General features: G+C 41.6%; 1 protein-coding gene across 2 annotated transcripts in view; it reads left to right on the forward strand.

Moving 5' to 3' along the window:
- Positions 1 to 13,905, forward strand: part of LOC145411888 (arylsulfatase B) — a 41,953-nt gene that overhangs the window by 15,833 nt on the left and 12,215 nt on the right. For both annotated transcript variants that reach the window (XM_080281853.1, XM_080281852.1), the window contains exons 5-8: positions 1,299 to 1,356; positions 7,973 to 8,167; positions 9,488 to 9,645; positions 12,437 to 12,572. In XM_080281853.1, the coding sequence (XP_080137979.1) occupies positions 1,299 to 1,356; positions 7,973 to 8,167; positions 9,488 to 9,645; positions 12,437 to 12,572 (547 nt within the window). The remainder of the gene's footprint in view (positions 1 to 1,298; positions 1,357 to 7,972; positions 8,168 to 9,487; positions 9,646 to 12,436; positions 12,573 to 13,905) is intronic.

Here is a 13,905-nt window from a genome sequence, read left to right on the forward strand (position 1 = left end):
GGTTAGGGTGGTTATGGCTATGTATGTGGGTGCTCGCACCCAGGTGAGAGTGAATGGAGATTTGAGTGATGGGTTTTCCGTGAATGTTGGTGTGCATCAGGGGTCAGGTTTGAGTCCCTTGTTGTTTATCATGGTACTTGAAGCCCTTTCACGTGACTTTAGAAATGGACTCCTGTGGGAGTTGTTGTATGCTGATGATTTGGTGTTGATTGCAGAGAATGAAAGGGAGGCGGAGGAAAGGTTTAGGAAGTGGAGAGATGGTATGGGGCACAAGGGCTTAAGAGTAAATGCAGATAAAACAAAAGTGATGATATCTAGGGTTGGTGGCGGTACTGTCAAAGACAAGGGAGAGCGGCCACATGCAGTTTGCCACAAGGACGTGGGAAGTAATTCCATCTTGTGCGGTGTTTGTGATAAATGGGTGCACAAGAGATGTAGTGGTATCTGAGGCAGACTGCGAGATAATGCTGATTTTATGTGTACGGCTTGCTGGGGAGAGCAGGTGGAGATTGTCAGACGTGGAAGAATTGAACTTGCTGGTGAATCTCTTGAGTGTGTGGAAGAATTTTGTTATTTGGGAGACATGTTGTGTGCTGGAGGTGGGGCTGGAGCTAGCTCTGTGGCTAGGGTGAGAAGTGGTTGGAAGAAATTCAGGGAGCTCTTGCCTCTCCTGACATTGAGAGGACTCCCCACGTGCTAAGGGGTCTTTGTATGCAGCGTGTGTTAGGAGTGTAATGCTGTATGGTAGTGAGACCTGGGCTGTGAAGGAGGAGGATATTCGCTGGCTCAGACGTACAGAAATGACAATGATTAGGTGGATGTGTAGTGCGTCCGTGCATCCAAGGTCTGAGGGGGCTGGGTTCACGATGGAAGAGTTGAGAGGTAGGATGGGACTGGAGTGTATTGGTGCTGTGATGAGGAGAGGTAGATTGAGGTAGTTTGGACATGTGGAGAGGATGGGGGATGATAATTGGGTGAGGAAGGTGAGAAGTGTTAATATTGGGGGTGGGGTTACGAGGGGTAGACCGAGAAAGACATGGGACGAGGTCATTAAGTGTGACCTCAAGGTTAAGGGACTGAACAGGAAGGCTGCAATGGATCGTGCAGCATGGAGAGCCGCCATTAGGTGACCAAGGCCAATGCATGCAAGCATGTTGGACCCTTTAAAAATGAAACGAAATGAATTGATGCACAATCATTGTGTGTTTTGGTATACCCTGTGTTACCTAAAGATTTTGTTGTATTGTAGATTTAAAAGTTCCAAACATACAGCAACTGACTTGCTGTGTTTATTTCAGCCTGGTTACTGGGGTTATGACATGAGGAGAAACATGAGTGTGGCCAAAGACTGTTATGGTGAGTATTACACTGGTATTTTTTTATCCCGTCTTAGGTAGGAAACTCAGTCACAAGTAAACAGGCATGATGTAAGATGAACTCTTACACTATAACAAGTTGTTTTACATATGTTAGATTTCTTTTTCCCAATGTTTCCAGCAACTGTTAGGATTTAATTAGCTGGGTTTTAATGCTTGGTTACACATCCACCCCTTACAAGACATTAATTTTATTGTGGCTCATCTCAGTACATGTTATATGGGTTCTTAAGTGGTAAACATGGCAAAATTGTGAACTTATTTGATCTGATGTGAACTCAAGTCAGTCAGTATGTCTCACTTTCAAAGTCCATCATTAGAACATGATTATCATTGTTCCTGGTATCTGTTTTGCAGAGTACAGTACTGTACTATACTGGCTTCCAGATTTTTTAGCTTCATACATTTGGTGGTAGTTGAGGCACTCACCCTCTACTCACTAGATGTAGTGCTACCTCCAGAAGGCTTTACATTGAGTGACAAGCCAGAGGGTTTTCTGTATTCCAGGAAAGTATCTACAACACTGGTTGGTAACCATAAAACAAACAAGTGAACATTTGGTCTAGTTGGTTATGGTACTCCAACCAGATGTTGCCCATAAGGGTCCACCCCTACTTCCCTTGTGATTGCTGGGTTTATTGCTCACATATTACCACTCAGAGATGAGTGACTGGTCCCTTCACCTTACATATCTGGACTGAGTACAATACCTAAGCCCCAGCCCTGGTTGCCCTTATTGGGGCAACACAGGATTGGATGATGGATAGATAGATAATGTACAGCGAGCGCTCGCATATCGTGCGATCCTATGTCGTGAAACTCACATAACACCAGAGGTGCCATTTTGTGTCCAAAGAATGTCATAATGCGGAAAAAACAGATATAATGTGGTCAGAGGAAGCTGCCCATTTTTTACAGGACCTGACTATACGGTGACGACGGACATACTGTAATGCGGCCGGCCCCAATTTATGTTTCAAATTCATAGTATGCGACCAATGATAGACCGAAAGCAGCATGACATGAAGCATAAAATTACGGTTGGAAATCACACAACGCAGTAGGTGATGGACAGAGCACAGATTGCATCAGCTAAAAAATGAAACATAAAACATCACATGCAGTAAGGGAGAGAAAGAAATATTATCCCCCCCACCCTGTCTCACTCACTCATTCATTCTCTTACTCACTCATTCTCTCACTCACTCGCTCACTCATTCTCTGTCACTCACTATAGTCGTGGCGCACGACTCTGAGGTTGTTATTATTGTACCCTGGCAACCTACCATTCAAAAGTGCGTCCGATTTCGTATCATATTATACACGAATCATATTATTATGCACGAATATATTATACACGAATATTATTATACACGAATCACATGCGTCTCATATTATACACGAATTCAGACGCACTTTTGAATGGTTGGTTGCCAGGGTACGATAATAACAACCTCAGAGTCACACGCCGCGAGTATAATTCTCTCTCACTCACTCACTCTCTCTCTCTCTCTCTCTCTCTCAAACACACACACATCCCCTCCATCCCCCCCTCTTCTCCTCCCATCCCCAATTTCCCCCCCATCCCTCCTCCATCCCCCTTCAGGCCCAGCAATTTTTTGCTTTAGTTTTTACCACTTTACTCAAAAACTATTGGTTGTATCAAAAATTCTGAAAAAAACACAAGAAACCTTGTGAAATTCTGCATCTCGGCATATACGTTGCTCTTGCTTGGGGTTTCTAAAATTTTGCACTAGGATGTTGGGAAGTTATTTAAAGCTATTTTTTACCCTTGAACAATTTTATTCTCACTGCACTTCTGCACATTTACTCATCAGTTTTGTGTTTTTTTATTAGCTTATCAGCATAAATACCAGTGAAGATGATAGTATACAATTTATACTAATAATTACCAATTTCTAAGGGTGAATTTGGCAGTAGAATTTTTTTTTTCTTCGTGCCCAAGCAGAAACAACCATAAGGGGATGGAGGAGGAACAGGGGGTAGAAGAGAGGGGATGGAGGGAGGACTGGGAGAGTGGTGTACACCACCACATCTGTGTTCCAAAGCGCTTGTTTCAAACTTACGGTCCCAAAAGGTGAACTTGGGGCTGGCTTAGGTACCATGAAAGCCTTTAACATGCAAACATATGGTCCTATAATGTAGAATTCTCATAAAGCGGGAGCTTCAGGGTACAATATTCCCAAGTTATGTGAGCACTCGCTGTATTTGTTTTTTCAAAAGTTTCATGTAGCAAATACAGGGTATAGTGTACTGAACTGGGTTCCATCCATCCATCATGCAGTTTGGTATTGTGCCATCAAAAGTGTTGGCACCTGGGGTAGGCTACTCAATCCAGACATTTAAGGTGAGTGACTAGGTGCTTGCCCTTAGCAGAACTTGAGTAATAAAACCCCTGGAATTAGAACTTTATGGCCACATATGGTTAGACCTCCATAACTTACAGGACTACCATGTTTCTAAAAACTGTTGAAGGGCAAACATAGCTAATGCACAACATCAGTGCACAGCAAAAAGACATAGTATTGATCTTCCTCTATGCATCAGAAAAATGTCTTGTAAATGGAGAAGTACCCAGGTGCAACAAGGATAATTTATATTACTATCATTACCATCACCCTCACCCTGTTTCTAAGAGAGGAAGACAAAAAAGTGGATTGAAACAACACTAGGAAAACAAAAGAATAAAGCTAAGAAAACTGTCGACAGAATGCCCAGTGAAATGAGGTACACATACATTCATTCCCTGTATTCTGCAGATGTGCAGTTTACATGCAGTTCTGGGAAAGTTTTAAGATTAGTGCAAAGGATCTTGGATGGACAAGGTGTGTATTAGTTACATGGTACTCAGTCAGCTAGCAGAATGATGGCAAGTGGCAAATGCAGTAAAAAAATATATATATACAGTAGTCCCTCATTTATCCAGGTGCTCAGTATGTGGACGTGTTCATTATCCAGATGCTGGACCTTGGCTTTATTAAACCATTATCCGGGGACGTAAAAAGTCCCCGAGAACTTCGGCTGGCCAGCCGACACGGTCAAACTTCGGTATCATGGCCGCTGGGCTTGAGCCATGAGTGGGAAGTACAGTAGCCAGTAACCCACGACCAGAGCTAAAATGTCCGTCCGCCCCTGTACTGAATGGTCAAAGTCGTGCACTCGTCCGACCACTCCCAACAAACCTCCAGCACCTGAGTAATACAACTGTAACCTGCAAGCGGTGTCAAAACATCTGTATGCATCTCCACCGAATGTCCAATATCGCGCGGCTTACGGGCTGTCTTTCCCAATCACCACCACCATCGAACACGCACCACAAGCCACAAGCACATGTTTGGCGACAGCGGCCCTCCACCTCTCTATTGAATGTCGAAAGTCCCCCGGTCACAGTGAGTTGTTTCCGCATGGCCACTCGGTGTCTAACAGACCACAAACCATGAGTAAATCAGCAGTTAAAGTGCTCGTCCACCTATTGACAGAAGGGGGAGAATCCTGTCCACAGCCTCACCTCTCCCCCCCTCCCATCCCTCCTCCATACCCTCCCAGCTCCCTCCTCACTCACTCAGTCCCTACCCTCCTCCATGGTGATAATACTGACTTGTGAGTTTTCAAAGTTTTTTGCGATTTATTTGACTACTGTTGATCGTATTGAAATTCCAAAGTGATCACAAGAAAGCTCATGAAATTCTGCACCTAGACGTATGCTTAACTCTTCGAAGGTGCAGGCAAAATTTTGCACTAGGATGGTGGGAAGTTATATAAAGGTAAGTTTTACTCCTGAACACTTTATTCTTGCTGCATTTCTGTACGTATACAGTATTTACAAGTTTTATGTGTTTTATTAGCTTATCTTATAGCATTAACTCCTGTGAAGATGATGGTATACTATTTATACCAATATAACCAATTTCTGGTGGCATATTTGGCCATAGAATTTTTTTTTTGAGCCCCAGGAGCAATCACTCGTCATGGACAACAGATTTTCAAACCATCGTCAGTTTTTTTGTGGATTTTTGTTGTTTATGCATTGTTTTCATGATATTTAGCATTAATATGAATAATCCTATGTGTGTTTTGATGTTTCAATATGGCAGAATGACCTGAAAACAGAGCCAAAAGTAGGAGGTGGTACTGTACATACAGCAGTGTATAGGTCGGGTGTTTTTTGGTTTTCATTTTTTTTTTCATGGTTTTCTTGATATATAGCATTAATATGGATAATCTTATGTGTGTTTTGTTGTCTCGATATGGCAGAATGACGGCAAAACAGTGCCATACTTAGGAGGGGTACTGGACATACAGTAGTGTACAGTATAGGTGGGTGTTTTTTGGTTTTCAATGTTTTTTTTTTTTCATGGTTTTCTTGGTGTTTAGCATTACTTTGGATATACCTATGTGTGTTTTTATGTCTATAAATGGCAGATTGACCTGAAAACAGTGCCAAAATTAGGAGGGGTACTGTACATACATTGGTGTATAGGTAGGGTGTTTTTTGGTTTTAAGTTTTTTGCATGGTTTTCTTGGTGTTGAAAATTATTTTGGATAATCTTATGCATGTTTTGATGTCAGAATATGGCAGAATGACCGGAAAACACTGCCAAAATAAGGAGGAGTACTGTAAATACCATAGTGTTTAGGTAGGGTGTTTTTTGGTTTTCATTGTTTTTTCTGCATGGTTTGCTTGGTGTTTAGCATTACTTTGGATATTCCTTTGTGTGTTTTGATGTCTTAATATGCCTGAATGACTGGAAAACACTGCCAAATTAAGCATAGGCACTGTACAATTAAGTTAGGTATAGGTTGGAGGTTGGGTATAGGTAGGGTCTGAGTATGGTAGGGGAATAGTGTTCATTATCCAGATGTTGCCACTACCCGGACATGCCTTTGGCTTTGTTATGTCAGGATAAATGAGGGATTACTGTATATGCATACAGGATGGTTCATCTACTGTATTGTGCCCCTGTTGAGACATCTGGCAGTATCTTAGGTACAAGAGGAATACCTTAGTCTGCTTGTGTGAGAAGTGCAGATATTTTGGCTGCATCATAAAATCAGTAATTATATATGCAACCACTGGGTGTAACAAAGCACACTATATAACATGAAAAGGGCTATAGGAATTAGAAAATGATGCAGGTTAGTTATACAATGCTGAGGAGCCATTCCCACACCACATGGGAGTTCTCAAGCAAGTGGCAAGGGATGTTCAACATATGCATCACCATTATACTGTATAATGCTATCTTTGTTATCTTGAAATAAAGTTTTGAGAGTTAGGTAAAAGAATAAATAAAGTTTGCAGAAAGCATCACAGAGAATCTGTAAATGCTGGGCATGGTGAAACATATGTCAAGGTTGTGTAGTACATATCTCAGGAAAAGATAAGCAAAGTGAGTGGGGATATATATGAGGCCCCTAATAACATAGTGTACCGAATGCCACATGTTGTAAGTGGAGAAAAACGCAGTTAAGTTACGTAACTTTCAAAATGCCATAACTTTGGAACTAGTGAATATTTTTTTGGTGCTTTTTTTTTTTTTTTTTTTTTTTAGCTTGAAGTTCGTACTTTCATGTCATGTTAATCTTGGTAGAAGAGAAATTAGTAGCATTCTGAAAGGTACAACAGTAGCTGCGTTTTTCTCCAGTGTGGTTATTGAGAGACAAAACGTACTCTCAGTATGCATTTTTTTACAATCAAACCAACGAAAGATATCAATGGGAAATGTTTACCATAGCAAAATAGATGTATGTAATACTATTTTCAGAAATTAAAAACCATTATGAAAAAAATAAATCTTTCATTTTAGCCCACATCCCCGGCCTCCTCGCTCTTTTTCTGTTATGAGATGACCAGCAGCTTTTTCCTCACTACTAGAGTCACTCATGTTCTCGAGACAATGAGAAAAAACACTAAAACAGCTCTTATAATAGCCTGTTAATCCAGGCAGTGTTCTAGGCCGGCTGGTAAACAAAAACTGCATCACATCGCGACAGATTCCCAGATCACAGTTGTCAATGTCTTGCTGAGCTCTCTGCCTTTCCCGTTTTCTGTACATTATGGCTAACTTACCCTTAAAATCATGCAATTTTATGCTAAAATATTCCATTATGTTAGAATAATGGTACAATAATTAATAATGCTATAAAAAAATGCATGACTGTGAGCATAAAGAAATGCTAGTATCTGGTATCACCAGACAACACGTTGCTGGGAGGCACTCAGTACATTCTGTGACCAGCATGAAGGCTTGTTGATGCACTGAGGTGAAGTGGGCAGTGAGACCATGTTACAGAAGGGGAATTTGGACCCTAATGCCAGTTGCTTTCTGTACCTCGTGGTTGCTTTCCAGATCAAAGAGGGTTTGGGCTACATAGTGGTATACTTAACTCGGTTTCGCTTGCAGTGGCGCTCGGTACACTATGTTATTAGGGGCCTCATATGAAATAAAGAGGTTGAGGAATGGAATGAGAACTGCTTATGGTATGAGGAACCAAAGGAATAATGAATGCAAATAATGAAACTTGATATTATTGATGCTTACACATTCTGATAAGCAATGTATTTTTGGTTGCAGGGAAGTACAGCACAGATCTGTTCACGGATGAGGCTGTGGACATTATAATTCGGCACAACACATCCCAGCCACTTTTCCTATACTTAGCACACCTAGCAGTCCATTCAGGCAATCCTTATGCTCCCCTCCAGGCCCCAGCAGATGTGGTCAATAAATTCTCCTACATTGCGGATATCCAGCGCAGAAAATTTGCAGGTGTGTGGTATATTACATCAGTATTACAGCTGTTATTGTTGTCAAATGTAAGACAGTTGTGGTATTGATATGGATGTGATTAAGAGCATTAGGAGAAATACCCTGAGATAGTTTTGGTGACATGGCCCCACGTGCCCCCATAAGACTGGAGTAGTCATCCCCAAACCTCAGGTACTGGCACCCTCCCTTCCCAGCAAGCCCAGCCTGCCCTCAACTTAAGGTAAAGTGTCATGTTTTAGATGTTTTGTTTACTTTTCATGCTTATCTTTCTTGAAGGAAATACTGTACATACTGGGTAACCTTAAAATGTAGTGTGTCACGTAGACAATAATGAGGAAATAAATGGACAAAACCATGTGAGATGTCCACCAGATACCCTTACTTACATTGTTTGACTGGTCTGTACCTTGCAAGTTCCTAGTCTGCGATGTGAAGTGTTGACCATATTCTCACAAAGTAGGTGAGTGTACTGTATGTGGACACTAGATCTGAAGAGAGTGTGCTTAGATGGTATGGTCATGTGGAGAGAATGGGTGTGAATAAAGTGGTGACTGTGGGTTACTGCACAAGTACCTGAGTGAGTCTGAACATGGGAGGAGGCATGGTAGCCCAAGAAGAAGAAAAATGGATATAGTAAATGAGTTTATGTGAGAGAGAAATATGGAAGCTGTTGGGCTAGGGAACTGACAAGAGGTTCAGTTGACTGGATGAATTTTGTGCAGAGTGTACAACCAGAGTTTGGCACCCCTTTTTAACTTGATAGTTGTTGGGTCGCTCCATCAGATAGGTGAATGTGAAACTACATGCAGATTTCCCTCTCCCCCATCAGGAGAGTCAGTATTAATTGTGAATAAATGGAAGTTTGGCCCATTCAACTTGGCAAGCATTGGTTACTGTCATGTTTTTTCTGGCTCTCAGGACCCTACCTCTCCCCACCTAATGTTGGGAAGGGAGTCTGGATAATGATGATGATGATGACACTGCCTCTCCCCACCCTATGTTGGGAAGGGAGTCTGGATAATGATGATGATGATGACACTGCCTCTCCCCACCCTATGTTGGGAAGAGAATCTGGATAATGATGATAATGACCTTACCTCTCCCCACCCTTTATTGGGAAGGGAGTCTGGATAATGGTGATGATGATGATGATGACAACGATGATGATGACAATGATGATGAAGACGATGATGATGATGTCGTCAGTGACAAGGACAAGGACAATGATGAGGACAAGGACGAGGATGACGATGATGATGATGATGATGACCTTTCACAGCTGATTTAGATTTGTAACTATTAATACTCTCTTCATGACAGGAATGTTATGGAAACTGGATGAGTCTGTTGGTCGAGTGGTTGAAAGTCTTGACAGACGTGGAATGCTGCAGGACTCCATCATTGTTTTTACTACAGACAATGGAGGGCCAGCAGCTGGTTTCAACCTTAACGCTGCTTCAAACTGGCCTCTCAGAGGGGTATGTATGCAGTTCCTCTGCACATCAACAACAGTATATAAACATAGTCATGGAATAATGTCACATTTCCCTTTGCCTACGACCTCCAGTCTTTTACATAGTGTATCCGTCATCATCATCATCATAATCATTATCATCATCATCACTATCAGTAGCAGCACACTGAGCCAGTCCACTGCAGGACAAAGGCCTCTCTATCTTTTTTCACCCAAACCTATTGGCTGTTAGCCGGTTCCATTAAATTCTGGCGAATCTCCAAATCTCGTCCTCTGCCTACCTCCTCCTCTCGATCCATCCCTGGGATGCCACTCAATTACCCTCATTGTCCATCTGTTATCTGTTCTACAAAGGACATGACCTGCCTATGTCCATTTATACCTTTTTATTTTAAAACTGACAAGGGGAGACCCATAAATTCCGTGGACAGATCAATAGCACAGGAGAAAAAAATAGTTCCCTGTTGCTCTGGTAGGCACTGCTTGAGTTCAGTCTGGTGAATCATTGTGACGGATGGTATTGCACTAAGGGGGTCAAGTTCATACTTCTGGCATTTTTTCTTGTCCATGCACGTGACTTCTGTGATTTTTGCCCTCTGACCACTTTGGCAGAGTTGAATGAGCAAAGAGAGTGCATTAAATTTGTTTTTTGCTCAGGAAAACTGCAGCTGAGGCAGTGATACCGGGCTAATAGATGGCCCGGCCTGCACTACAGGTGCAGAAAACTTTAAATGAACGAACGAACAAGGCAGTGACAATGCTTGAGCAAACTTTCAAGAAGCAGGCTATGAAAAAAACACAAGTATGAATGGTACGCTTATTTTAAGAAAAGCAACATGTAGGTCCAAGACTTTCCTTGTCCTGGCTGTCCTTTGACCTTGTGAACAGATGAAAACATCAGGAAAATTTGACAGGCAGTCTTGGAAGATCGTCATCGCCTTACTGATGAGCTAGTGGAGGCAACAGGTGTTTCTTAAGTTTAGTCTAACAGATCTTGACACAAGATCTTAGCATGCACTGAGTCTTGGCAGAAGTCATCCCCCATCTTCTAGCAAAAGATCAAAAACCAAATCATGTGAATGTTTGTCAGGACTTGAAAGAACAGTAGAGAAATGGCCCGGAATTTCTTTCAGACGTCATTATGCATGATGATACTTGGGTTTACAGGTATGACCTTGAAACCATGCAGCATCCCAGTCAGAAGACATCAGCATCTCCAAGACCAAAAAAAGCTCTTCAGGTCAAGTCTAACATCAAAACAATGTTGCTCTTGTTTTCTGACAGTGAGGTTGTCAGTAACAAATTTGTTCCCTGTGGACAGACCTTGAAGCAGCAGTTTTACATGACAGTGCTGACAAGCATTAGGAGCAAACATCCAGAGAAGTGGTACACTCAGAAATAGTTCTTGCATCATGACAATGTCCCATCACACACTGCATTGTCAGTTAGGCAGTTTTTGGCCAAAAGCAATGTTGTTGTTGCTCTGCATCCCCTGTATTCACCAGCTCATGCTCCCTGTGATTTTTTTTCTTGTTCCCCAGTATTAAGTTAGCACTGAAGGGCAGATCTAGCAACTTCGAGAAATTCAGGAAAAAATGTCGGAGTCTCTGGACAAGGCGACAAAAGACGACTACAGAAAGTGTTTTCAGGAATGGGAAAAGCACTGGGACAAGTGTATAGTGTCTCACAGGGAGTACTTTGAGGGGAAATATAATGGATTTGCTGTAAGTTTTGTAATGAAGTTCTTTGTTAACAATACTGGGAATTTTTGAGTCCCCGCCCATGTACATCCTCACTTTTGTTTGTTGACGAATCCAAGAAGCTCTCATTTTATCTCTCCACCCGATCCTTGACATAATCTTTTCCATTCCTCTCTGAGCACTCCTAAGTTTACATTCCAAGGATTTTATTAGGCTCCATGTTTCACATCTATAAATTAGAATAGGAAGGACACACAGATTATGGAACTGTCTCTTTTACCATAATGGTAATTGTTTATCCTTCATGTTACTCACTGTGTTAAAAGCCCTCCCATCTCATTCCTATCCTTTGCTTGATTTCATTGCCTACCCTAGGTACAGGTATATGTATTCCTCAACACATTCTAGTTTGGTATGAAAGATGTTTAACATGTTTTGTATTTTATTTTTGCTATTATGAGACAATTTAATTAAACTTATAAAGGACCTCTATAAGTGAAGCTATTGATGAAGGCTGTATCTAGCCCCTGTAGTTTGAAAAGTCTCACCTAAACAAAATACTGTAAACTCAACTGGTCATGTTGAAGGATGAAATATTAAATACATCATTGGGTTGATAGGGTTAATGATAAACCCTAATGCCTGGGAAAAGTGTTTTAACTATCCTGCCTTAACATATGGGTAATTAAATGTTGAATTATTGTTTCTAGCTGATAGATACTGTGTAGTGCATAGATTTGGAAAGTTATGCTTGTGAGGTGGAGTCATGATTCCAGGAGCTTGAATGGTGTGTGAAAGAGAGTGTGGTTCATTTAATTGGGCATGCTGCTGACAGATCTGTACTGTCATTTCTTATTCTTCCCCATTTGGTCCTTGGGTGGGAAAAGAGGTTGGGATGCTAATAATGGATGAATGTTGAGTAAATGTGTAATGGTGGTGTTAGAGAGAGATGTTTTCAAATGGTAGCACCCTCCCTCCCTATCCCCTGAAAAGAGAATAGTGGACTTCAAGATGAGGGCAACATCTTGTAGTCCACTGGGCTCACATGCATTTGAACCGAGGACTTCAGCAACAATGAATCTGCAATGGTTCTAGGTGAAGGCATCAATGTGGGAGGGTGGCATACGAGGAGCAGGGTTTGTGTGGTCAGCTGATGTGGTCCGGCCAGGCAGGGTTGCTACGCAGATGGTCCACATCACCGACTGGCTCCCTTCACTTATCACTGCTGCAGGTTCTTTGCTTTTTTCATCAGTACAGTAAAGACTTATATTCTCATCAGAAAGGAGGCTCCCTAACGTATCTTCCAAAGTAATTTATTTCACTTTTACTGCTTATTATCCTATGTTATATAAATCGCCTACAGTAATGCACTACTATATTGCCATACCCCCCATAAATATTATACAAAAAGGTAACAACCATTTATCCATCCATAATCCAGTTCTTTGCTGTATCCAGAAATTACTGGTCAGAAGGAAGTGCTAGGGAGGTCCTTAGTTAGAGGGAATATGGGCCTGGCTCGTAATTATACATCAGGGATGGGTTCTAAAATATCACAATTTATTTCATGCAGCTGATCATAGGTGGTCTAGCAGGTTAAGGCACTCCACTGGATGGGGCCTGTAAGGATTTACATCCAAGGAATGGTTGGGGCTTATTATTCACATCATGCCATTCAGGGGTGTACAAGGTTAGTCACCCTTTCCCTGCAAGCTGGGACTAAGCAGTCTGGCCTTTAGTCCCTATGCTCCTGTCTAATGTGGCAGATTGGGGACTGATTTCATACAACTGGTAATGAATGGTGGAGAGGGGGAATATAATAGTAAATTAGCTAACCTGGTAGCAGTGGAGGTCTGAAAGACTATTTTTTAGAATTATTGTGATCATAACTGAAATGAAGGACAAATACAAGGACAATATTTTAATAATATTCTTTATATGATGATGATGATGATAATCATGATGATATCATCAGTTTTATAAAGTACAGTACCGTAATACAATTGTGTTGTTGGATACTGTAAAATTTTAACCCCTTCGGATGGTGTTAGTCTGAAGAGGAACCGATGATGCACTATGACGCATTTGTCAGTGTTGGACTGAAGGGATGCCAATTAGGAAATTCTGGACAAAAATACAGTATTCACTAAAAATTATGTTTTGGCATGAAATGCGTCAATATTTTGTGCATCACAGGGGAAGGTGTTTATTTCCAGGCCAACACTCTCAAACAGTCGGCATTCTCTCGGATTTTGGTTCAGGGGGGAAGGGGGGTGCACGCGATTTTTGACAATTTACTCTAAAATTATTGGTCATATCAGAATTCCGACAACACCACATGAAAGCTCGTGAAATTCTGCATCTAGACATATGCTTAGCTCTTGCATTATGCAGGCAAAATTGTGTGCTACAGTGTAGGGCATTTTCACTGTTGAACAAAAGTATTCTCACCTCATTTCGGTACTTTCACAGTACACTCAACCCCCTGCTATCGCGCCTAATTGCTCACAGGAAACGTGCGTGATAGCTGAATACACGATAGCTGAACTGAACAATCAATGGGA

Source organism: Coenobita brevimanus, chromosome 91 (assembly GCF_032717465.1).
Source record: "Coenobita brevimanus isolate Jiangsu-jjx chromosome 91, ASM3271746v2, whole genome shotgun sequence".
NCBI lineage: Eukaryota > Metazoa > Arthropoda > Malacostraca > Decapoda > Coenobitidae > Coenobita > Coenobita brevimanus.